This window comes from Mustela putorius, unplaced genomic scaffold (assembly GCF_011764305.1).
Source record: "Mustela putorius furo isolate JIRA1106 unplaced genomic scaffold, ASM1176430v1.1 tig00000585_pilon_pilon_pilon, whole genome shotgun sequence".
Taxonomy (NCBI): Eukaryota; Metazoa; Chordata; class Mammalia; order Carnivora; family Mustelidae; genus Mustela; species Mustela putorius.
In genome coordinates this window covers 7,436,035-7,462,005 of record NW_025421424.1, presented here as the reverse complement: position 1 = coordinate 7,462,005, position 25,971 = coordinate 7,436,035, and the positions used below count along the sequence as shown (strand labels likewise).

General features: G+C 53.6%; 1 protein-coding gene across 4 annotated transcripts in view; it reads right to left on the bottom strand.

Moving 5' to 3' along the window:
- The window catches only part of SYT6 (synaptotagmin 6), a 57,154-nt gene that overhangs the window by 19,293 nt on the left and 11,890 nt on the right, over window positions 1-25,971 (bottom strand). For all 4 annotated transcript variants that reach the window (XR_001176087.2, XR_006607273.1, XM_004769856.3 and 1 more), the window contains exon 3: window positions 24,520-25,078. Coding sequence is in view for 2 of the 4 variants with exons in the window: in XM_004769856.3 (XP_004769913.1) it covers window positions 24,520-25,078 (559 nt within the window). In the remaining 2 variants the exon portion in view is untranslated. The remainder of the gene's footprint in view (window positions 1-24,519; window positions 25,079-25,971) is intronic.

The following is a 25,971-nucleotide window of genomic DNA, read 5'->3' as shown; positions in this document are numbered from 1 at the left end:
TAATGAGCAGTGCGACTGACTTTCACAGTGTTGGTTTCTTTCTTTTTTTTTTTTTTTTGACAGAGAGACATCACAAGTAGGCAGAGAGGCAGGCAGAGAGAGAGAGAGGAGGAAGCAGGCTCCCTGCTGAGCAGAGAGCCCGATGCAGGACTCGATCTCAGGACCCTGAGATCATGACCTGAGCTGAAGGCAGCGGCTTAACCCACTGAGCCACCCAGGCGCCCAACAGTGTTGGTTTCTTAATCTGTAAAATGGGGCTAATAACACAGCAGCCACCTCTTAAGGTTGCTGTTAGGATTCAATGATGTCATCTGTGTAGAGTGCTTGGTGTAATGCTGGGCTCAGAGCAGGCTCTCAGTGACTGTTCACTGCTATTATAATTATTACTTCCATCTTTGCAAATATTATAAGATCTCACAGTCCTCGGGCAGGGACAGGGAAGAGAAAGCATAGAAGAAATCTGTTGGGGTGATCCATGCTTTAAGACAGGCTTGGGCGAGATGTAGGGGGAAGGGGCGAAAGAGGGAGTAATAAGGTGCCCTGGAGTTACAGGGTAGGCTTCCAACAGGGTCTTTGGCAAGATGAGCCAAAGGAAAACGAGCAGAGGAAACGAGTGAGGCCGTTCTAGGCTGAGGCGGGGACGTGAGAGATTCTGGATCAGAAGGTGAGATGCAGGGTGGGGACTTCTGCACATCCATGCTTCTGCCTTGCTCTTGCCACTGCCTGAAATCATCTGTCCCTACCTCTGATGTCCCTGCACGACACTCGTCTTTCCAGGCCAGCTGCTCTGTTCCCTCCTCTGGGGTTGCCTACTCTCACCCCCCTGGTCTGACTTGGGGTTCCCAATGCCTCTGAGTTGAAAGATCAAGTGTTACAAATGCCCTGAAGCAAAGGCAGCACGTTTCTGAAACAACGATCAGCAGGTTCTAGTGACCCGCTGGATGATGGGGCTGCAGGGGCGGAGAGCAGAGAGTGACACCCCGCCCGCCCAGCGCCCCTGGATCCCAGGGGGTGGGCGTGCTCCTCCTCAGCAGCTTCCAGGACTCCTGCTGTGAGCTGGGGGTGAGGGGGTGCTCGGGGAGGGACTGAGGCTGGGTTGGCTCCCTCCCTGCCCTTCCTCAGGCTCAAGCTTCTAGGGCTTTGGGGAGAAAGCTGGGGGTGGCCAAGATGGAACGCGAACAAGGCTGCTGTGATGCTCGGGTTCCCTCCGGGGGGCTAAGGCAGGTTCCATTTGTTCTGCGTTCCATCTCTGCCTGCTTGTTCTCTCAAGTGCTTTCTGCCCCAAGGGCTTTGCTGCAATGTGAATAAATGATCCGGCAGGAGAGAGATGCCTTATATGAACTCAGTGGACTCCAGCTGCAGCCTGTGGCATGGACTCTGAAAGTCCTGGATGGCCCCCGGCAAAGAGAGAGACCCTCCAGCTTTTGGGGGACAGGGCGTGCAGGAGGAAGTCGGTGAGATGCTCAGGCTGAGCTGGGTCCCTGGGACCTGAGAGATTAAAGCACATGGCGGGGGGAGGGGGAGGCAAATGTTGCCGTAACTGAGCATCTTCAGGGAAACAGATGGTTTTATTTAGGAAAGTTTCTCAGCCTCTCTTCCATGAACCTGCCCTCAAAAAGAGGTTTAGTGTTTCACATGCGCCATTACTTTTGGGCAAATATCCGTGAGTCAGAATCACACTGGGAGGTACAGATCTCTTCCTAATGACTTTTTAAAAGGTGGGCGGAAAGGGAGAGGGGCTGTGAGGGGGTGGAAGGAACTTGAGGAGAGTAGAGTTTGGGAAAGTTCTAGAAGAGATGGAGGCAATGTCTGGTCAAGCTGGAAAGTCTGCCGCATGGGGGCTTGTCCATGGGAGGCCAGGGACTCTGCTCTGGTCTTCCACTGGCATCACATTCATGACAGGAATAAATGGCACAATAATGAAGTTAACAATGAGAATGGGTTCTTCCTTTCTAGCCTCCAGTTGTCCTGCTGTGTGGTTATCAAACCGCCTTCAGTCCTCCCCTCCCCCCACCCCAAGAGGGTGGGCATCTTGGCTGTGAGTGATCTAATCTCTGCCCCAAGCAGGGTGGTGGGGGCAGGGGCTCTCAGCAGGAGGGAAGATGCCCTGGTCCCAGGGCCATTGTCTCCTGGGGTAGCTGAGGGGCATTTCTGCAGACAGGTGCCCCGAGGATGCCTGTGGGCAGGGCTTTGGTCTCGGTCACAGCCACAAGCTCGCATGGCCGGGGACAGGGACTTTAGCTTCCTCGTTTCTTTGCTGACCTGAGGGTTCAGGTCTTTACCCCCTCCTGCTCCGACACACGAGAATCTCTCGGTCTCACCGTGGTGTGGCTGCTGGGTGAAGAGGCTCTCGCAGCGGCTGACTCTCCCGCCCTGGGGTCTCCTCCCGCCTCTCTGGCTTCTCCGTCCCAGCTCCTGCTCCATTCTCCTCCCATCCCTGCCTCTACACAGTGGGATTCTAAACCCCCATTCTCTCTCTCTGCTCATCCATAATGTCAATGCCCATTTGCATTCTCAGGACTCCCAAATTTATGGCCCTTTTCGGACCTCTCCTCTAGACTCCAGACTCATACATCCAACCCAACGTCTCAATGTGGACGTCTCACAGCAATCTCAGATCTCTCTGATGTTCAAAGGTGAACTTCGATCTGCCGTGTACATCCTCCCCTTGTTTTGCCCAACGGGGGAAAAACCCCTGCATCCTCCCAGGTGCTCGGGCCAGAAATGCGACAGTCTCGTCGATGCCTGCCTTCTTCTCACCTTGGCATGGAGTCCATCACCAAGCCCTGTCAGTTCCACCTCCAAAGTCAGTCTCAAGCCTGCTCACTTCTCTCCATCTCCAGTACCACACAGAGGGCAAACCCATCTCTCACCTGCCCACTTACAGCCGCCTCCTAATGGACCTCTCTGCTTCCCAAGTTCGCGCGTCCCACTTTCCATACAGCAGCCTGAGTGTTCTTGCAAAATTGTAAGATGGGACACGTCACTCCTCTGTTTAAAACCCTCCAGTGTCTTCCCCTTGCACTTGGAATAGAATCTAAAACACTTATCAAGACCCACAGGGAGGGCCCTACCTGATTAGTGTCCAAGTCCCCGCCCTCGCCCTCCCGCAGCAACTGAAGCGTTCCGGGGTCTCCCCACTCCTGGGACTCCTCACATTCTGCTCTGTCCGTCTGAACATTCTTTCCCCAGCTCTGCACACGGCAGGTGTCCACTCACCCTTCAGGCCCCTTCCTCCCAAGCCGCACCCCTGCTCTGGACGGTGTGTTCCCGAAGGACAGGGACTGGGTTTTGCTTCATCAGGAGCAGGACTAGGGTGAAGCAAAAAGGGAAGGAGGCCTTCCCTCTCAGGTTCATGCATGCCTCCAAGAGTGAGGGCCTCTTTCAGTCTTGTCCCTCCTAGGCACCTTGTTTCCCTGACCCTAGTCTTGGCTCCATATTTCTCTCCCCACTGTATTCCCAGGACTTAGCACAATGCCTGCTACATAACACATGCTCAGCAAATAACTACTGAATGAATGAACATCTTAGCTTTGTGGGATGTACCCGGTTAAGAAGGTGGTGAGGGGGGGTGGGGGACAGGAGTGGACCTTGGTTAATCTCAGTCTCTGGTCTGTCCAGGGGGGATGCCCCCTGGGTAACTAGATGGCTTCAGGGTTGAGCCTCATAAGGTACACCAGACTTCCCTCCAGGGAAGAGGAGGCTTGATTCTTGAGCTGTGCCCAAGACAGACTGAGTCAGAACCTGTGAAAGTGGGCTGTGAATGACTGAGAGACCCCCCAGGTCATTCTTGGACATCCTCAGTTTGCAGCACAAGGGCAATGAGGGGATTCTGAAGCCACCGTAGATCAGACCCTAGCAGAATCCCTGTGAGATGGAACATGACCAAGTCATTTGGTATTAATGGCACCAAGCAAAAGTTAGGAGGATGGAGGGGCCCCTTCCCTTCTGTTGGGTGCAGACAAGGGTTCTGATGGATCAAAGCCATGCGAGATCTTCCTGGAGCAGCGTGTTCACTCCTGCTCTTCACCTTTCCTCAATGCACCATGCATCCCCCGGAGAGCTAAGTTTTAGCAAGAAGGCGCCTGCCCCAAATTTCGAGTTTAAGAAACCTGGGTAGGGCTTTAAAGATGTCTGACACTAGTCTGTGAATAGTCCTATTGCAATAGTTTTCCAAGGGTGTTTCCCTGACCAGCAGCATTGGCAGCACTTGGAACTTGCCAGAAAAGCAAAGTATCGCCCCTCCTGGCCCCCCACATAAGAACCACTGCCTTTTCCAGTTAGCAGAACCAATCGAGCATGCACGCTCTGGCCAGGATTTTGAACTTTCTTTTACTTCTTTTAACCTACTTATCTTGGTGACCAAAGCCAAAGTCAAGAGAGAAGGAGACTAACAGATATGGAGCGTTTGGATACTTTACAGATATGTTCTTCATCACATTCATATCACATTCCTTGGAAGAGCCCATGACCATTGCCATCGTGAGGTTTAGAGAGGTTAAGTAGCTTGCTAAGCTCTCGGAGTAATTGGCCAAGCCTGGGTTTGGACTCCTGTCTGCTGACACTGAAGACTTGGCTCTTATTCACCCCGTCACTCAGAATCCTCTGGAACTGTGCACGCACCACTCACTCCCCTCCACCCTGCCTGCAGAAAGCTGGACTGGCGGTAGGCAGAAGTTCTTGTCTCCAAGCAAGGACCCGAGGCTTTCTCTACACGTCTCTATCCCCTGAGCTAGGGTGCAGACACCGGGACTGGGAGGGGGAAACCCTCAGGTGGAGAAGTTTGTCTCCTGCAGAACGGGGCCTATTTTCCCTCACTTTCACCTTCTTGCTCCCCTAGGTTTTGGGTAAGGGGCTGGTTTGTGGTCCCTGTGGGTTTCCCAAGAGGAGTGCAGGTGCCATATCTGGAGATTCATGCCCTTGATTGTGGGATCTTTTCCGATCCGAGCAAGGCCACTCCAATCACATTCTAGACAGCGAGAGATCACAAGTGATCGGTCAACTCATCCAGTCCCAGCTTCTAAGCAGGACTTCTAAACTCAACAACGAAGCCCCCATTTAAAAACATCTCACACTTTTCTCAGCCATTCCACTATCTTTGAACTCGGAAAATTCTCCTTGATGTCCAGGTCTTTCCTTCCCTCGCTGAGAGGGACTTCTGGAAGAGCACAGCCCGGCATGTGCTCCAGCCTGGCATGGAGGCAAGGCCGTACCCCCTGGCATCCCAAGGCAGGTACACCCTTCCCTCCCAGTTTCCGCCTACGATTCCATTATGATGCAGACATTATGCCCTCAGGGTCTGGAAGACTGTGTCAGTTTTCACTGTCTTCTCTTCTCCAAAGCCCAGAAACTCAGTGTCTTTGGCCTTCTACAGTTTCCAGGCATTTTAGTGGCCCTCGTGTAGACCCAGAATATTCAACGAAGAAATCTTGACTGGAGGTCTGGTGGGAAACTAGGGTCTTGGTTTGTCATCTAACCAGAGGGGGAGGAAATCACTAGTCTGCTTCAAGGGAATTAGTATAAACAACCCAAGTGGGGAATGCGCAGGGTTTGGGGCACAGCCTGGGGTTCAAGTCCTGGCTCTTCTGTTTCCCGACTGCACGACTGTGAAAGTCATTGAACTTCTTTGACTTCGTCTGATCCTGAGTATCAGCCATTCTCAGGGGTCTCCCCCCGGGAAGCTGCTGTAAACCCTGATCTGGAGACAGAAGAGGAGACCACAAGGTAAACTTTGCCAGTGGCCAGGAGAACTACTGAGGTGCATACGCAGCAAGCAGGCAGGGTATAAACCTCTTACTCTCCAGCCCCACTAGGGCAGGTGGTGGCCCTGCAACCTAGGGACAGGCTAACCAAAGCCCCCCTGGGAGGCTGAAGGGCCATGTGTGCTCCCCTGGACATCTGGGTCAGCAAGAGAAGAAGGCGGGGAAGCCACCGTGGGCATGTCCCTGGTTGGAGGGCGGCCATGAGGACACCTTCTAGCCTGGCTCTCAGAAGCCAGCTTCTGGCTTTGGGGCCCGCGTGAAGCCATGCCAGGTTGTAGGAGGCCTCGTCCCTCTCTCCCAGCCTGGGCTTCCCCACCCATCATCACCTTCAACAAGCAGGGTGAGGGAAGACCTCTTGTGTGTCCTCTCAGCCTCCAGGTTCTTCCGCACTAGGATAAACTTAGAGCCAGGAGGCTTGGGTTCTAATCGCAACCCCGCCACTAACCCGCAGAATGATCTCGGGCAAGTCACTGTGCCTCCCAGAGCTGCGGTGTCCTTGGCTGTGAAATGAAAGCATTGTAGAGGCGGCCTCACCTTCTCGTCATAAAAGGGGGTTAACGGCTGAATGATGTGTGCACTTTCCCCTGCAGGGCAGACTCTTGGAGCATTTCTGCAAACTTCCAACCCCCCTCCTGCTTTGTCCTGCCCCAGAGCTGCTTCTGGCAGCTGACTTCTACCCTCTTCGAGCAGCATTCTGACAACACATCACAGGAGGAAGAAGCCAGTAGTGGGGGAGGCGGCCAACGGAAGTGGAGGCCCGGCTCTCCGGCCCCAGAAGATGCCCGCAGCGCTCTTCACTGGCTGCTTGTTTGAAACCAGACCCCAGGCCTCTCTCTCTTCCCCCTCTGCTCACCCAAGAGTGCAATGATGAAACACCAAATTAGCTCCATTATTGTAACTCCTCCAAAAATTATAGGTCGTGTGTTCTGCCGGAGCCAGCTAATGTCTCCCACTGGTGAGCGGGTGACACTAATGGTTCTCCCCTCCCTTCCAGGCACCAAGTGGAGAGGGGCAAAAGCAACACGAGGGTCAGACGAGGAGGCAGCTTGGAGGGTGTGGGAATCCAGGGAGCCCGGGCTCCTGCCTGCCCCCAGCCCAGAACCACTGCTAGTGGGTCCCTGAGCCCCCCAGCAGAAGCTCTTCCAGGTCTTTCCTTCCCTCACTGAGAGGGACTTCCTCTTGGCACTGAATGAGCCTGGAAGAGCACAGCCTGGCACGGAGGCAAGGCCGTACCCCCTGGCAGGGCTGGCCTCAGCCTCTGGGCTGGGCATCCTCGGGTTCCTATGGCTGCTGAGGCTGCCGCTAAGGAGGCAGCTGCCCCATGGATGACCCCATGTCTTGGGCTCCTTCCCCAGGCCCTAGGCCCTTGCTGCCCAGAGCTTCCTGCCCTCCCAAATGGCAGCCAGTGCTTCCTTCTTACCCTTGCCTCCCTTCCCGCCTCCACCTGCCTCTCCTACACCAGAAAGAGCATCTCCTGTCCTGTCAGCTGAGGCCACTCTTCCTCAGGTGGGGAGGACCCACATGGGAGTGGAAACACCGGGTTCACAGGCAGACCCAGGCCCCATCCCGCCAGGCCAGTCCAGGCAGTGAGAAATGACAGAGCCTGTGTTCACTGCCATCCACATGGCTCACGGCCCTGCAGAGCGCCCGACGACCCTTTTCTAGCCCAGTGCCTTCCTAAAGACGAGGGTGGGATCTGGGTCTCTAAAGGATTCCTGAACCTTCTGCAGTTAGCAGTTTCTGAGTAAACCCCTCTCTGTGATAATCAGGGTAAGAGCTCAAGTGGCCTCAGATAATAGAGATCCTTTCTCATTTTACAGACCAGGGAAACAAGGCTTTGAAGGGCCGTGTGGCCCAGGTGACGCTAGATGGGGTTTCCTGATATTAGACCACTTTGGAACCCCTTCCTCTCACTTTCCAATTTCACCGCACATGTATAAATTGAGCACCTACTAGATTAAGGTCAAGGGTTAAGGGTTAAGGGTTGCAGGGGACATACAAACAAATGAGATCGAAGGGTGGCAGGGGGCGAGAACCCCCCAGATTCCAGAGACTGCCCACCTCTACCACAGTTAAGGAGGATTACAGGGAAAAACGTTCAAGAAACTACTCACAGCTGACACTCACTGGGCACCTGCGTGAGAACGCTGCGTGTTTATGAGTAGGAGATATTCTTACCCACATTGTACAGATAGGGAAGCAAGCGCAGAGATAGCAACCAGAGATTTTAACTGAAAAGGAGGGTCATGTGGCTCGAACCCACACACCCCCTGTTAATGACCAGGCCAAGCCAGCTTGATTTTGTACAAGGCTGTCACAGGGATCAAATTCATTACACTCATTACCCAGTGTTTGGGTTTCCCCTAATACTTCTGGAGTCCTGATTGAGGAAGGTATGACAGTGCTTTCGTACACTACCCCAGCTCCTCATTTTCATAAACCTTTTCAAGAGATTCTCATTTGTCACAACAAATTTAGGAACTAGATCTTACGATTACCGCCACATTGCAGATGAAGAAACTGAGGCCTCGGTGGGGGGCGGGGGGGCATGCTAACAAGGTTTTGGAATTCAATGGCCATGCCCTAGACAGACCCCGTGATGTTCATTATTCTCTCCCGTGCTAAGACCAGGACTAGCTTTGTTTTCCCCAAGCACCCGGTCTGTATTTACTTCATGGACACAGAATTCCGGGACTAGGTTTCCCTCTTTGCGTTCGCTGCCAGAGTGCTTAAAGGGAGCTGTGTGCATGACGGCAGGGCACGCGTATGGTGGCCTCTATGAACTTCAGGGGACTGTCTTGCGTGGATCCTTTCCCTAACATTTGCATGCCATTTTAAACTTAGCTTTAATCGCATTATAGGTCTCGTGGGCTAGCTAAATCCTTTTTGGAGCAGCACAAAGTCACAGACAAACATAAATGACAGTTTCTAGTACTTGCTGTGCAAGACTTCAGACGGTTCTCTTTGTCTCTCTTAGCTTATTTTCTCTATCTACAGAATTAAAGACTTGTTGAGGATTAAATGAGACAATGTGTGAAAAGCCTGGTCAATTCCATAGTGCCATATAAAGGTAATAAAATAGACCTGTCAGTAACATTGTTATTAATAACGTGATGGGTCCCTGCCCCTGGGCACCTGCACCATTTACGGTCTGGACCCTGGTGAAGAGGGGCTTGCTGGCTGGGACCCAGTCCCACGTAGTGGGAAGGCTCCCACAGCTGTGATGGGTGTCGCCGAGGGGCCTGATGCTGCTCTGATGGGGGAACAGAGCTATACCAGACGTCGCACCTCCCGTACCTGGAGGCAGGCCTCGGTTAGAGCTGTCCCTGCTGCTCTGCCCACTGAGGAGCTGACTGGGGTCCCCCAGGGGAAGGCCAGCAGTTCACCATGACATTGTAAGGCTCCCCAGAATCCTCCAGGCTTGTGTCAGCCTCGTCAACAGGGAAGAGGAGACTAGCACAGTCACTCCTACTGCTCATACCTCAGGAAATGAAGGGGTTCATTAATAATAGATAAGGCAGGGCCACAGTCTATGGTGAGAGCCCGTCATGACTACCCTGAGCCTCAGACCTGCAGGCCTAACCATCTCTTTCCTTCTGTTCCCCACACACATCCTGCCCTTTTCCCCAGCATTCTTCCAGAATCACTTAATCCCAGAAACTTCTAGAAATCCCTCACTGAGCCAATGCAGCCGCACTTTCTGAGTCTCCAGCACATCTCTGCCTCTCCCTGCATCCACATGATCTTTTTAAGAAAGAAGACTCTGCAGTCGGTGAAAACAGTAATGGTGGTTACCTTGGGACAATGGGCTTATTATGGTGAGGAGCGTTTCTTTTTTGTGTGGCTTTCCGTATTTTCCAAAATATCTGAAACATTGTAATAATTTGCCTTGAGGCAAGGAAGGAGGAAATATCTTATAGCCATCCAGCCTTTAAAGACAATGATCTGTTTGGGTTCTCTGTTTTAGCATCTCAAAGCCACATGACTCCAAAAATTTCCTTAGTTTGCCTCATCCATAAAATCAAAATAGGGATTTCTTACTGTTTCAGGAGGTTAAATGAGGTAATAAACTCAGACGATGCTTTGGAAACCTGTTAGGTATTCCTGCTGTTAGCATCAGGGACTATAATCTACAGTAAGAACCCAGGAAGGCCCTTTCTCATTGATATTTAATACCTCCTCATCACAACCGTGTGAAATACAGGTAATTTCTCAGTTTTACCAGTGAGGAAACAGAGCGGTAATGTGATCCACCTGAGGCCACTCAGCAGAGGCAGGATTCATGCCCCGGTCTCTGGCCTCCAAGTCCGGTTGATCTGCGAGTCCCTCAGGGCTGGCTCCATGTCTGCCCAGTGGGCCCATCTATGGGTCCTGACCGACGGGCCTTCACAGACTGCTTGGCCTTGAACAGATGCCTTCCCTGATCCTAGGCTTCCTCACCAGTGAAACCAAGAGATAATCTTTATCCTCTTTTATCAACCCGTGGGAGACACAACCTAGAGCAGAAGCCGCCATGGGCTTTGATAACCACCTGTCCGGGTATATAATAAGCCACATAATCTTTAGGACACAAGGTGTCCCCCAGATTATCCTTTTCCAAATGTGATTTCTTAGGGCCACCAAGAGTGTCCCACCTGGGACAGCCAGAGCCCTGGGAGCAGGGAAGGGATGCAAAGCTAATCAAGCAAGCTTGCTTCAGGGACCCAGAGTGTGTGTGTGTGTGTGTGTGTCTGTGTGCGCGCGCACGCATGTAGGACGGGCTGCTGGGGTCTGGGGTCTGGCCCAGGGAGGCCCAGGCTGACTCCAGCTGGCCACACGGGAGGTGGCGGACTCCGCTGCACATCACCCTTCTTATCTCCTGCAAGAAGGGACAACTTCTCAGCCAGAGTTCCTCTGTAAACAGTGCCCAAATAGGGTTGGGGGATTATTTTCTCTTAGGGAACACTCACTCCCTAAAGAGAGCTGGGTGGCTGCCCAGTCTTGGATAGGATTTACTAATATATTTTTTAAAAAAAAGCTCTGTCAGCAGGAATTGGAATTATAAAGGCACTTGCTGCCTGCCTTCCCCCCTGGCCTCTTTTTTACCCTAGAACTACCAGAAAGGCCCAGAAGCAAGAAGAAAATTCAGTCTCCTGGTTTCTCCGCTGAAAATGCACCTCGGAGCCCTAACCGCCACCTTCAAAATGCCTGGGGAGGGCAGCCGGCGGGCTCCCGGATTCTCCCCGTCCAGCCCTCTTCCTTGCTGTCCTGAGGCTCTCAAACTTAGCTGTTCTAGGCCCTTCCCTCCTGCGTGCCTACCTTCGGCTACTCGCAGCTGAAGTGGTGGGGAGGGTTCCTCAGAGTGTCACTCCAGCAGGGGCCTTGGGGGATTGACTTGGATGGAGACGGTTTCTGGGATGTGGCGAAGTATTTTTCAGCAGGTGCCTCAAGTCCCAGAGCCAGCCTATCCCCAGCTCGTGGAGAAGGGCAGTGCCTCTCACGTTTGCATCATGACATGCCACCAGAGTTGCTTTTGTCTCTGGAAGTTGAACTGTTCTTAGCACATGGTCCCAACTGTGTCACTAAAGATGTGAGTCAGCCAAAGACTCCGGGAAGGCGTGGACTCCACCAAGAAGAGGTCCCTAGACAAGGAGCCCTCCACCAGTGCTCTTCTAGGGGGTGGGAGGAACAACTCTCCCCATCCTGCCCCTCAGAGACGGGGCTACCTTATTCAGAGGGAGGGGCTCCAGAGAGGACTTGCCAGGGGAGGAGGGGCTGGAACGGTAGCTCCCTTCTTGCCCCCCTGAGTGTCCCCTTCTTTCCTTCTGGGCTTTCTCTCTGGTCCTAGCCGCTCCCATCAGGTTCTGCCCTCACACTCTCTTTAAAGCTCCAACCCAAGTACAGATTCAAATCTGCTCTAATCTTGGCTCCCAGCATCCCCGAAGTGGCTTGGCTTGGCTCTTCTCTAAATACTGAGAGCTAACAAAAGGAAATAACCATGGGCAACACAGGTGGGACGTGGGGCTCTAGCCCCAAAGGGCCGGGACAGCTTCACAGGCCCCTCCCTGGGTTTGTCCCTGGCAGCCTCTGCCTGTTTCTGGAGAGCGGCATCCTTGCTCTTCTCAGCATTCCTCTGTGGTCTCCTAACAGCCCATACCCTTCCCGGCTGAGGCCCTGCCCAACAAGTCTGTCAGTCTGGGGCCTCCCTTTCAGGCCTTATCCTTGTGGGAAGAGCTGTTTCCTTCTCAACCTACAGGCAGAACTGGGAGGGGGGAGATGGAGGGTGGCTTCCCCTCTGCCATCTCGGTGGTGGCTCCACCTAGCCCCCCAAGGAGGGGCTTCTTCCTGGGTCTGTAGGGATGGCCCTGTATGCCCTTTTGTGGGCTCACAGAACGCCGATGGCCAGAGAAATTCTTCGGTAAGAAGAGAAAACAAATGTTACTTAAAGCCACGGTTGCCTTCTCTGGAGGGTGGAGCCTGGCACAGGCCGGAAACCGATCTCAGGATCCCACTGCTCCTGCTGATGGCCGCTCATGCCAACCCCAACCAAACACCCTGTGGGGTTTTCAGTGTTCAGGGATGAGCTGGAGAGAACGACTTGCCCAGGACAATTTAAAGAAGGCCTTCGTTCGTTCGTTTGTACTTTGAGGCTTAGAAGCAGGTAAGGCGGAGCAGAGCCCAGGGGAGGTTGGGAGCCAGTGCCTTCGGGGAGGTTTGGTGGGAGAGCCCCTCAGGGCAGGCACCCATGGGGCTTTACTGAGCAGTGGGAGGAGAAATCCCCAGTCCCCACGCCAAGAAACCTCCAACTGGGGCACAGCAACCCACTTTGTGTCCCCGGGGGTGGGGTGGAGCTGGGCTCGTGTCCCATGACTAAAAAAAAGGTCCGTGAAGAAAGAGCCACCAGAGGCAGAGAGGACATTTCAGAAGAGGAAGAAAATTAAGAGTCAGAGGAAGAACATCCACTGGCCCATCCCCAGGAGAGGCAGGACCTTGGGGAGAGCTCTCCCTAGCCAGCTTTTAAGAGGCCGCCGAGAGGAGGACCCGCAGCACGTACAGTGGAGCCAAGTCTCTCTGTCTGACTCCTGGCTCCCCATCTCCTTGGCTTTGCGCCATTGAGCATGCTTTCCCAGTCTCCCCATCTAGAAACTGGGGATGACAACAGTGTCCACCCTGCAGGGGTGAGGAGTGCTGAGGATGAAGAGTAAGCTGCGTCCCTCAGAGAAGGCGGAGAAGCCCCAGCTGATGTCGGCTTCCATCTGCCATAGGATTGGGGCCAGACAGTCATCCGAGCCCCAGTCTCCAGCCGCTTCCCCTTGCACCTCGATCCTGCCCACCTTGCGCAGACTCCAACACATGGTTTCCGATAACGATATAAATTAGTTCCGGGAGAAACCAGTGTCATAGTTGAGGACACTGGAGCCTCCCTGAACGCCGGGCTGTGCCAAGGCCAGCCCATCAGCGGGATAGAACATGGGAGTCTACTGAAGCCATCACTGGGCCATCAAGTCTGAGAGCAGTGGTGGCCAGAGAAGGGTGAGCCTTCAACCTTCAGCCTCCTCCTATCCTGGGGCGTTCTCCCTGCTCTAATTCCTCATCCCTATGCCAAGTGGGCTCCACAGAAAATGCTGCGTCCTGAGTTTTGCTACAGCCCTAGAGACTTCATCCAGAGAGGAAGACATTGATATTCATGGAGAATGAGTATGTGGCAACTCAGACCTGAGAGGAAAATGTGGTTAGGGACAACGGATGAGCGTGAATGGGGGGCATGGGCTTGATGTGAGAGTGGCGTAGGGGAGGCTATCTGCTCGAGAGGCCACTATTTCCACATAGTTGCTGACATGAAAACACCCTAAAAATATGCTACCCACAGGACAAGGTTGACCTAGACCCTAGTGCTAGCCTTGTCTCTGTCTTGTTCCAAAGTATAAATATTTATGTGTGGTAAGGAGGTCTGAAGTCAAGGTTACTTGGCTTAGAGTCTGAGGCACTTTGGGAAATGGCCTCTCTTCCCTCCTTGGTTTTCATGCTGACCTTGCTTGTTGGTTAGCCCTATTTCCAGTCTCAGTGGAGACCAGAAGTCTCTTAAAGAGAGGCTATCTGTTGGCAGTGGTCTTTGCTCTATGGCCCTTGACCCTTCTTGCCTTGGGCTTCCAGTCTTGCCTTGGGCCTCTTCCTTGCAGGACAGAGAGACTCACAGGCATGGAGTGAAGACGGCAAGTGGGCAGTGGCTTTGGAAGGGAAGGAGAAAACGCCCCAAAACCTAGAGATATTCAAGGCAGTGGGCAGAGCCCAGGACTAGGTCTCATGAGACCGGAGTTTGGGGTCCAGATTTGCATGGACTCTATGAGCCACCCCAGTCAAGTGTGACCTCTCTGGTCCTGACTTGCTCTCTGTAGCAGGACACTGGACCAGATAATCTTTGAGAAGCTTTCCAGCTCTGACCTCCCCCACATCCATGAGAACATGGAGTCCTAACACTGTGTGGTCCACAGGACATTAGAAACCCCTCAGGGACCATGCCAGTTCTCCCAAAGTGGTTGCTATTCTGGACAGAGTAACACCCAGAGACCCCAGTCTCTGAATTTATGCTGATCTAGGAGACCCAGTTACAAGCCCTTCCTCCTGAATGAATCCTGGAGTCTGAACGCCCTTGACAGTGTCCAGAGGGAAGGTTTGGTGGTTGCTTACCTTGTGACCAACTAATCTCTCTCCGGGAGAAAATGTCACTGTGGGTTATCAGGTGATAGAAGCGACAAGACAAGTGCATATGTTGCACGCAGCAAGGTGGGGGAAGCCCAGACAGCACCCCAGTGTTTGAGTTACAGATTTTTGTTGATGCATGAGCTCCCTGCCTAACGATTTCCCATTCATTCTCGCGTAAGGCAAAGATCAGATATTTATACGATCACGAGGCACAGCATACCAATGAAGGGCACGTGGGCCAGGGTTGAGGGGTGGGGGTGGCTCAGCCTGCTCGAGGCTGCAGCGAGCGGCAAGCAGGGGAGGGAATCAGGACGGGCTCCGGCCAATTGCCAGTAGGAGCCAGGCCCTGCCAGAAGTCGGCCAGAGCGGGCAGGGGCGCTGTCTTGATGCTAGGAATTTATCAAGGGTGAGACTGGAACTGTCTCTCCTGGGGTGAGCCTCTGGCTGGCAGCCTCTTAGGGCTGTTTCCTCTGCAGCCTCGGGGAAAGACGTCTCATGAAGGGGGCAGCACCCAAGGCCAGCAGAGCGGTTACTGAGCAACTCTGCCCACAGCCAGGTCAGGGCCCTGTCTGGACCAGTTAGCTTTGTTTTCCAGCACCGCATGGGAAACCTTGAACCCTCTGGAGCCAAGAATGGCTCCTGGTCTCAGTGGGCCTGAGGGAGAGGGGGTGAAAGCGCAGGTGCATGCCCATCACCTCTGCTGAAAGAATGCACGGACCCGGATGGAGGCTTCATGGGGGCGCGCAGGGCCCTGCTGTCACTCAGGGAGTGTGTGCCCCCTCTCCCCAGCATGCTGCCTCTGGGGTGGAGCTTGGGGCCCACCCCCTGCCACCTCCTCTTGCTGGGTTCTTGGCAGGTTTTCAGCAATGTTTTTCTAGACCAGTCTTGGCCCCATTGGCTTCAGAACCTGGAGCCTGGCAGGGTAAGCTGCATTCTAAGGACCTGAGCTTTGAGCCTGGAGGGACCCCTGGATGCCCATCCTTCCAGTTGGCTCCCGGCCATTGTAAGACATGAGCTCTGAGGGTAGGGCTGCGGTTCTTGTTCTGGGCAGGAAAAGCAGCTCCAGGCTTTGATGTTCCCATCTGACCAAGACTTCCTCACAGGCTGCAACGAGGCCCTCCCTCTACCCCCTTCTGCGGGAAGGAGACCAAAGGAAGGGGCTCCTCCAGCTGTCTGTGCCCTCGCAGGAGCGTGGTCTGGACATTGCCGCCCACCACCTGAGGGTGCAGGAGGAGAGCTCGGGGCTTGGCATTCCAGAGAAGAAAGAGCACCACGAGGCCAGACCTGAGAGAGTGTGGGGGTAAATGAACAGCAGCAGGCCAGGAGGCAGTCCCACTGAGCAGCGTGCAAACAACCTGACTGCGCCTCTGAACCCAGGCAGCTTCTGACTCCAGCGCAGGGTCAAGCAACCTGCAGCGCTCACTTCGGGACAGGCCGCCGGAACAGCGGGCAGGGCTGGTAGGCTTCATACATTATTCAGAGCCTTGCTGGTAGAAAGGCTTGGGGAGCCGTCTTCGTGGTTTGGGCAAGCAGCCCAGGCCTGGCCTTGCTCCTCACTTCTCCCGTGGCTTCGGTGGGACCCTGCTCTGCCCTGTGGGCCTCTTTTGGGAACCTCTCCCTCTCTGCTTCTATCCTGGAGTGATCCTGCCTGCAGAAGTCCAGATACCTGGGAATTGAAGGCAGAATTCTAGAGCTTCTGAGCCCTTGTTGCAAACTCCTGATGGAATATGTCATCTTGGCCTGGGTTGCTCTGACTGGGCTGCAGCCACTCACCTGCCCCCTGCCCAGCCCAACCCAGCCTTGCCAGAGTCAGGACCCATCCCTGGACTCAGCCTACTAACTCGCTGCAAAACCTGCCTTCTTAGTCCTTTAAATCACATTGCAAGGGTCAGCCACCCAGGAAAATTTTCCCCAAACGATACAATCCATGTCCCAGTCTTCCACATGTGATCTCTTCCCCAGGTGGGCTCTTGTCACATGATGCTGAGCAAAAGGGGGATCCCTCATCTGTCTCTTCCGGGGTCCACCTGGTGTGGGTGGTCTTTGCCTCTCACCCTGGAAATGCTCACTTTGCTTCCCAGGACCCTGAGCTTCCCCAGGTTTCCTCCTCCCTCACTGGCTCTCAACTGTCAGTCCTCTTGGCTGATTTTCCCTCCCAGTCCCCACCACCGAACAAGACAGTCCCAGTCCTGAGGCTCAGGCTGAACATGGGTCTCCAAGCAGGGGCTCTCAACTAGTCTCATGGCTTTTCACACCATTTCTATGCTGACTCCTTTTTTCTTTAGCTAAGGCCTCTCTCCGAGACCCTGGACTCTATATCCAAGTCCTTCTCCAACAACTCCATGGGGATGTCCCAAAGTCATCTCTGATATAATGTGAGCAAGTCTGAGTGCCTGGTCTTCCTCCTCAGATGGATTCTTCCTCCAGGATTCCCCAATTCAGTGAATGGCGATTCCCTCCCGAGCTGCTCAAGCTGAAAACCCTGATTCTTCTCTTTCTCCATACCCCCAACCCTACCCTCAACAAGTCAGCAAATTCCGCTAGTTCGGCTTTCGAGATATATGCAGAATCAAGCCAGATCCTACACCCCCACCATACTTGTCCAAACCACTGTGGTCTCTTCCGGCAACGGTCTCTCAACTGATTTCTGTCTCTGCCCTGGTTGTATAGTCCAGTTACATATAACCTTCCAGTTACAGCGATATTTAAGGGCTTCTGACTGTAGAACCCCATTAAGCTTTCCTGCCCCTTCACCCTTCTCACCTCGTCTTTTGTCTGTCCCCTCCCCAACCAACTTCTGCATCCACCACACTGGCCCTTGGATGTTCTCTAACCAACCCACGCCACGTTCCTTGCATTCAACTTTCTCCCACCCAGATCTCCCTTCTTCCGGACATCTGCATGGCTCTCCTTGTCATCCTTCGGGTCTACTCAAAAGGCCCTTCTCAGGGAGGCCGCACTTGACCAGCCTGTTTCCCGCACCTCCTCTCTTCACGCCATCCTCTTGTCAAACCACTCTCCCCACCACACTCTCCTGCTTTGCTTTCTCCACAGGCTCTCTCTGATGGTACTATTTACCTCACCCACTCATTTGTGTCCCTCAACCCGAGGATAAGCACCTTGGGAGCAAGGCTTTGGTTTAACATCACACCCCAGAGCTCGGGACTGTGCTCGGGACCTCACAGCTGGTCAAAGAGATCACCACTGAAGGCGCCATTCTCAAACCAGCCCTCCTCTCACTTCCTCAGGTCTTTTTTCTCTTGGGTCTCCTCCTGCTTGCTGCCCTTTGCTGGCCCCTCGCCTCCTCTTCCGTGACTGTGAGTCCTCCGCAAAGCTCGATTCTTGCTCCCAACTTCTCCTTCCACCATCTGTACCCTCAGCCCACTCACCCACTCTCCTGGCTTCCAAAATCACCTCAAACCATTGTATTCTGATCGCATTCCCTTGCTCTGAAACCTTCACTCAATGAGAAACTCCTTGAAAGCCCAGGACTCTATTAGTCCCCTTGGCTGTTTTTGGACCTAAATAAGTTCTCTGACCAATCACTGAAGACATGTTGAGGGGATAAAGAGTTCTCAACGCTTCCCTCTTGCTGCCTCCCAGCCAGGATGGAACTGAGAGCCTGAGATCCAAGGTGCGCATTGCCTCAAGCTGCTGGTCAATGAGCCTTGGGGAGGCTTCATCCCACAGTGATTTAATGAGTCACAGTGGATCAATTTAGCTGATTCTTTGGCTCTATTTGAAGAGGCCTTTTGTGGCTACCCTTGGATCTCATTTGACTTGAGTATGTGGGCGTGAGAAGAGGATTCAACCGAACTCTTTTCTGGCAAGGACAGGCAGTTTGACTCCAGGAGCGCAGCCTTCCTCAACGTGCTGGGCTAGTGAGGACTCGCATAGCCCTCAGGACAGCAGAGCTACCTTCCTGCCTCCCCCATCAGACTGTGAGCCTCTAAGGACGGGACTGGAGTTTAAGCCCTCGTATTCTTCATGCTAGCCGTCTGGCCCAGAGTTCATTACACCGCAGCCAGTCTTGCACAAAGGAAAAAACCCAATCTGACATGACAGAAGTTCTTTCTAGACACTTCCCCCAATCCGGAGAAAATAAAGAAAAGCACTCCACTACACCTGCCATCCCGGCCTCTTAGCACTCTCTATCTTCGCTGCCATCAAAGTCTAGCCTGTAACTTTCCTTTCCTGACCCTGATTTCTTTTCTCCATTTTCCCCCAGCACTTCTGCACCTGGCTTGCTGTAGGCATGGTTTTGCTGCAAGCATCCTGAACCGGCCGGCCCATCCCCCAAGCATGTGCCGTGTGTGCAAGGGAGGCAGGGCCTCCAGGTCTACTCTAAGGTGCCCGTCAGCCTGGGCGCTCTGAGGTGGAGGGCTCTTTCTCTGCCATCCTCCCCAGAGCCAGCTCAAGCTCCTACATTCAACAAGCTTCTACCTCAGTGATATAACTGACCACACATCCTCGACACTCGAATGTTTGTTGAATGAAAGAGCAGTGAACATCAGCCTACTGCCCACAGGAAGAATCCTGGGGAGATCGGAAAGGAATCCCAGTATCAGGGCAAAAGCTGCCGTCTGGAACAAGAGGAAAGAGAGAACCCAACCGGGCCACAAGAGAAAACAAGAACACTCTTCTGGATACCTTGAACTAGCGGCACAATTTTGGAGCTGCCTTCGGCCCCAGGGAGCAATGTTATCCCGCCGTGCTCCTGCCATGCAAGGCTTGGTTGAAGACCTGGGTTTGAGTCTTGGCTCTCCAACACCTTCTCTCTGGGTGACACTGGGTGAATCACTTAACCCGATCCTTCATTTCTTTGTTTACATAAATGGAATGATAATGGGGCTTGTGGTGAGGATAAAGTGTGATCAAGTTGGTTGTGCACTAGGCTCCTGGTGGGAGCTCCGGTAATAAGCCCCGTTTCCCCAGTAAACAGGGATTGGAAAGGAGGCAGGTGAGGAGGGAGCTAAGCACCCTCTTCCTTCCCATGGGGCCGGGCCTCGTGGGAAAAGGAGGAAGACAGATTGTTGGTGGGGAGCAGGGGCTTCCTCGTGGCAGGACCCCCTCTAGAGGACATTTCCCAGGGGCTGAAAGAGAGGACTGATTGTTACTGACATTTACGGGAGGAGGACACGTCTGGGAATTCTGCCAAGTGGCCTACTAACTTATGGACCACACGCCCAGGGCCTGGGTAGCTCTGTCCTGGAAGCAAGGGAACCAAGCACTTCTCTCCAAGAGAAGCCAGGAGTCTAAGAATCTCAGAATTCTGAAGCTGATTTAACACTCAGGAAACTGCAGCTCAAAGAGGACAAGCCACTTTCCCAAGGTCACACAGAGAACAAAGGGCATGGCTAGGACAAGAACTAAACTAATAAGAATACCCAACAGTGTGCCAGAATGGATGGTTGGGACCAAAGCAGGGGTCAGGTCCAAGAGTAGCACACACAGCGGCCCACGGGCTGGGCCAGAAGGAGAGTCACTGTGAGAACGGGGCCTGGGACGCTGCTCTGTGACAGTGCCCACTTAGGCATCTCATGTGTGTTACTTTAGTATTCTACATTTACTATTCCCACGGGCTATGACAGGGAAACTGAGACCCTGTGTAGATGACGTCGCCAAGGTCTAAGAGCTAGAAAGAGGAGAAGCTAGAATACAACACAGGTCTGGGGGCCTTTCTGGGGGCCCTGCTCATTCCCAGGCTGGAATTCCCCCTCTATTAGGCCTCTCTTCCTTCCTGCAGACTCTGGATCCGGGCCCCCTGGAAGTGCACGAAGCCCACCAGCACCCCAAAACAACGCACACGTACACACACACACACACACACACACACACCCGTTCTTGCTCACTCCGACCTAGTGGGGACCTGCTAAGGCAGGAAGATGGCCAAGTCCATTAACACCCCAAGCACAACACATATTTATGGCCCCAATTACAGCCGTCACCCCCCCAACCCCCCGCCGTCAAGAAGCAGGAACAGCAACAGGAATAGTTGTGTGCAGTGGGGTCTGAGGCCCCTGTAGCAATAACCACAAGATTACAGAGACGCTAGCAAACCCCGGGGACAGCGGCTCTATTATAATGATAAATCTATAGCTTTATATAGAAATAATGAGACTGGGGGCAGAAGACGGGGGAGGGAAGAGCGGGGGCTTTCGGCCAATCAAAGTTCTAGGGGGAGGGAAAATGGCAAGCCGCTGGCAATGCCCAGGAGACCATCCGCGGTTCTCAGTCAAGCCAGGCGGCTTAGGGGCAGCAAGAGCAGGAGGGGCACCCCGGGCCGGGCCGGAGTGGATGTGGTGAACTGCTGTGACTCCCTTGCCACTCGGAGCTCCTAGACCCCGCGGATCAGAAGAGGCCTCCAATTTCTCTAACACGTCCAAGTTGCCTGCTCCTCACCCTCAGCCTGGTTTTGGGGGTGCTATATACTACCTCCACTGCTCCCTCCAGGCTTTCCTCCAAAACAACCGGGAGGTGGGGGTGGGGAATGAGGCCAATGTCCCTTGTGGCTTAAAATTTGCAATTAACCAAGAGCTAGACTCCCCGGATGCCCACCTCTTCTTCACTAGCCTGGAAGCCCCTAATTCGTTCAACAGGAATGCTCCAGGCTTTGCTACTTGAAACCAACTTGAGCCATGGTGCTGGAGCCAAAATGAGGCACAAACCCAGGTCCCCCCCACCGGGGCTGAGGGTAATGCTCCAAGATAAGCAGAAGGACCAACAAGGGAACAGCATTCCTGGGCTCGTGTGACCTCCAAGCAGCCTGCTAAGCCCCTGTTTCTCACAATTCCTCTCCTACTCCTTAGCCTGTGCATCACTGACCCTCCGCTTACGTCCAGACTGTCTGATCCAACTGGTGAATCAACTTACCGCTCCAGACACAAACCGTCCACCTGAACCATATCTCGGAAGGAACACACAGGCTCCGTCTCTCCCTACCAAGCCTGACTCTACCCATTTTCAAAATATGGTTTGACCTTCTCCTCCGGGAAGCCTTCCCAGGTTATAACCACACCCGATTCCCCCCCCACACCCCGGCTTCTTTAATCATCCTTCAATATACAGTTTTAATTGAGTTAATGAAGCTGTGGGGCCATTCTACAAAAACGTGCTGAGTTTTTACATTTGCTTAAAATGACACACTCAGCCCAGAGGAAAAATACAAAAGAAAGTCAAATGTGGGACCAAAGGCATTCCTGAGCCATTGGGAGGACTTTGCAAATCTGAAGATGATTCGGGGTATAACTGAGGGACCCAGGAATAAATCCAGAGGAGCAATTCCTCTAGGAGCAGGAGGGCTCAGGGAACTTTGAAAGGGGGACCAGTTTGAGTCAGGCAGGGCAGTGGGGGAAAGGCCTGTGTGATGGAAGCCTGTGAGCACAGGCAGGGGACAGGAATGTCAGGGATGCTCAGGGGACCAGGCTGCAGGACAGAGGAGCTGCCTGAGTTCCGAGCTCAGTGAGGCCCAAATGTAGCCCTAGAAGTGGAATCTAGCACGAGGACAGATGGAAGCCCCTGTGCTCATCTGTACCACCCCCACCACGCTGGCCACAGGATTTCACACGCACTCACTGCTTATCATTCTCAGGGATTATGACTTGGGCCTCTCTGACCCCCAAATAACTATAATTTCAGAGTCAGCACCAAAAAACAGGTAAGAGCCCCCACTTTCTTACTTCCCTTTCCTCTCCTCTGCCTGATTCCTCGTCCACCAGGAGGATAAGCCAGCCCACCGGAAGAGCTGCAGACAGGAGGGCCCCAGGGGCCTCCACTGGCAGAACATCAGCTCAGACAGACTGCAAGCAAGACAGAGTGTGTGAGCACAGTCACCTGCTCTTCCCCCTCAGAAACTCCTGGGTCCAGCCTCCCTGTGCTCTGGGCTAGGATGCTAGCCTTCCCTCTGTCACGCCCTATATACCACCCCCTCCCTATCCGGGGAAAATTCCAGGGCTGTCCTAACTCCGAAAGCAACCTCACCCGGTACACACTGTTCACTACTTAGCATTACCAGCTCCTGCACGGATGTCTCTTGTCTCTGGAATTCGATTCTAATTTTCTGTGGATCAAAGAGGCTGTCTTTTATCCCAGTCCTGCTCACTCCTCATTGCGGGGCACAGTGTTCTGCTCAGAGGACAGGGAGGAGGACTAGGACAGAACTGACTGAGGATGATGAGGGTGGTGACGAAGTGTCCAACACCTTTTGGATGACCTGCTGCGCTGGGGAAAGGGGCTGGGACGAGGACAGGGACAGCCACAGCCTTCTAGGGCTTAGGTAGCTGGCCTCCTAAGCATGCTTAGGCACAGACTGTCCAATGCAGGCCTGGGTCTTCCATCACGCCCACAGCTAAGGTCGCAGGAGAGGGAGGGGAATCCTCGAGTCTGAGGCAAGCTCTGCTTCCCTAGACCCCGGCCTCACCCCTTCCCACTCTCAGAAGCCCTGGGCCTCGACCTTCACATGGGGAGGACTGAGCTGCTGTTCTCTACCTGTGCAGCCACCATAACGAAGCTGCTGCCCAAGGAGACCATAAGGGAAGAGCTGCACCAGATGTAAACTTCACAGTGATTTATAGAGCAGAGCTCTTGGGCCTGGGCCTGGGCACAGCTGCTGCGCCAGCCTGCCCCGTCCACCCGCCCCGTCTGCCTGGCCCTGCGGCTGGTCCTATTCTTAGGGGTTTCCCGAAAGCAAAGGCAGGGGAGGCACTGGGACTGAATTGGTCAAAGTCAACCCCAGCTCGGAGAATGGGGTGTCCCCGAGACCCGCCCTGGGGCAGAAACAGAGCCCACCAAGCTTTGAACAAATCAAGTTTCTTACAGCTTTCCTATCAGAGCAGGGGGGATGATTTTCCTGGTCTCCATCCTCACGGATTCAACACGGAGACCTTGAGAATGGACTGTTCAGAAGGAGGGCCTGCAGACTGAGTGGGGTGAGCCCCACCCCAGAGAAACAGTGCAAGATGTATCTGGGAGGGCTCAACCAGTTAGCACTCAAGACCCCAGACACAGGGCCATTGTTGTCTGATGGGAACACCCATGCTGTGCTCTCAGCTGCCTGGATGGGCTTAGAGAGAGGCTCCCCCACACCTATGGGATCTACACTGGACTAAAGGGCTCCAGATATGCCCTCTTAATTCTCTTTGCCAAACCTGTCCTCCCTCCAAAAAGGAGGGAGCCTGCGCCTCAGCTCCTTGTGACCTTCCCTGGTGAACTGCAGTGGATCATAAGTAGCCCAGCGCCTCCATCCCACGTGTGCATCAGCCAGGTGTCCTCTGGGCTGGCCTGGGCAGGGAATGGCTGTGTGGTAGTCACTGGTGTCAGCCATTGAGTGCTTCCAGTTCCCCTTACGGGCACATGGTAGGATTTCTTTGCCCTGCCCTCCTGAGGTGCCATGTGTCTTGCTGTAGCTAACAAAATGCGGGTAGAAGTAACATATATCTTTTCGTTGTGGAAGCTTTGAGAAATAGTACGTGATTCCCCACATCCCCTTTCTCCCGATGTGGTAACTATGGGAGCACATGTCCAAATGGAACCTCTATCTGCTCAAACCCCTGGGTCACAAGGTAACGTAGAACCCCCAGCCATGCTGCGAAGCATGGACAGCATGAACAAGAACTAGATCTTTGTTGCTCTAAGCTACCAAATCCTAGGATTATTTGTTGCTGCAACATAACCTCATTCGTCCTGATTAACATGCCCTGTTCTTAATTGCCTTTTCCAAGCTTCTAGTACACATCAGTGCACTTGGCAGATGCTGCTGTCTGATTCAGTCTAGAGACCTGCCCAATCCTCTCCCATGATCAAAGAGCTAGACCTGAGGCCGAGCAGGTGGAGGGAACCACCCCAGAACGTGTAATCAGAAGCAATGGACAAAAATTCTCTTTGTTGCCCCAATCTGGGGCAGTGTGCAAGGACCTTCCCAGGGCAGGCGGAGCCACTGGTCTGTTCCCAGAGTTCCCCTTCACATTCTGAAGGGCAAAGACCCACTTGTCTCTAGGATGGAGGAGGATAGGGACACAGCCCACTCAACCCAACCCTAGAAACCCTCCAGAAGCCCAGGAGGCAAGGCTGTACTCACACTTGTGGCATACTGGATGTCCTTCCAGATGGAGGTTTCCCGGGACAGGTCGGAGACCTCAAAGAGGTTGTCTAGGATGACCTCTCCAATCATGTCATGGCGGGAGAAGCGATCGAAGTCAAAGACACTGAGATGTAGCTTGCGGTCAGCCAGCTCCTCGTAGGGCACCGGGAAGTGGAAGTTCTCATCGAACGTGGGGTTTAGGGTCTTGCGGTGCACTCGGGTCTGCAGCTTGCACTTGCGATCAGGCAGGAGGTAGATCTTGACATAGGGGTCAGAGCTGCCACAGAAGTCCTTGGCAGGGAGGTCGAAGGCCTTCAGGATGCGCACGATCAAGGTTTCACTCTCATAGTCGTAGCGCAGGCTGAAGTTGATTTTCCCACAGCTCTTGGCGGCCTCGGACTTGGCATCGTCCCCGTCCACCGACTTCTGCTTGTAGAGTTCAGGCTTGATTCGGCCAATGCTGGTGGGCTGCTCTGCTGCCGGCGGCAGCTCGTTGCCGTAGTCCACGCTGGAGACGTGCATCTGCCGTGGCAGGTGGCGCTTGAAGGATGTGTGCCTGGCAGGGGGTTGGGAGGAGAGGGTAGGGAGAGGGTAGTCAGGGCTCTGCGGGACGGGCGTGCAGGCCAACACCTGCCGGCCACCCTGGCTCATCCTACCCTTTGTGGGCCCTTTTCCTCCTGCTCGCCGACCCTCTGTCTGTCTGCACATACTTTGTGCACAGGTGGTTGCAAGCATTTCAAGTCCACGGAAGGGAGCTGGAATGGGGCGTGTACATATTAAGTTCAATTCAATGGTAGCCTTTGCTGTCATTTTTTTTTCTTACTTTCTGGGTTTCTTCCTAGTAGATGTGGCTCTGGCTCCCCCCATGAAACCATGAGATTCCTTAGGAGAAGGACCATCCTTTCTTACTCTGGCTGTGTCCGTCCCTTCGTTATCCTCACCAGCTCTACCACGGACACCATAGTTAACAGTGATTGGGCTTGGGAGTCAAACTGTGTAGGTTGATATTGGCTCTGCCACTGTCTGGCTACGGGACCGTGGTCAAGTTTTTTAACTTCCCTGCACTACAAAATGAGGTTAGTAAAAGTAGAAATTGCACAGGATTGCTGTGAGGAGGAAAGATTCATACACATAAAAAGCACTTAGAACAGGTGTATAGTAAATGAAACAGAGTTGGCTCCAGATTGTCAAAGAATCCAGCTCTGATGGATTCTTTCCTTGGCTTCACATGGTAACCTTACCAGTCATTAGCCCTATTTTATACTTGGGGAAAGTGAGGCCTAGAAAAGGTGAGCAACTTGCCTGAGGTCATATGATAAATTCTGAAAATGTGACCCCCAGAACACTCGTTCCTGAACTCACAGCTGAAGACCTGGTCTCTTTCCCTTTGGCTGGTCCCCCGGGAGCCTGGGGAGACGTTACAGGGACCCAGGAGCCAGCCAGAGCCCT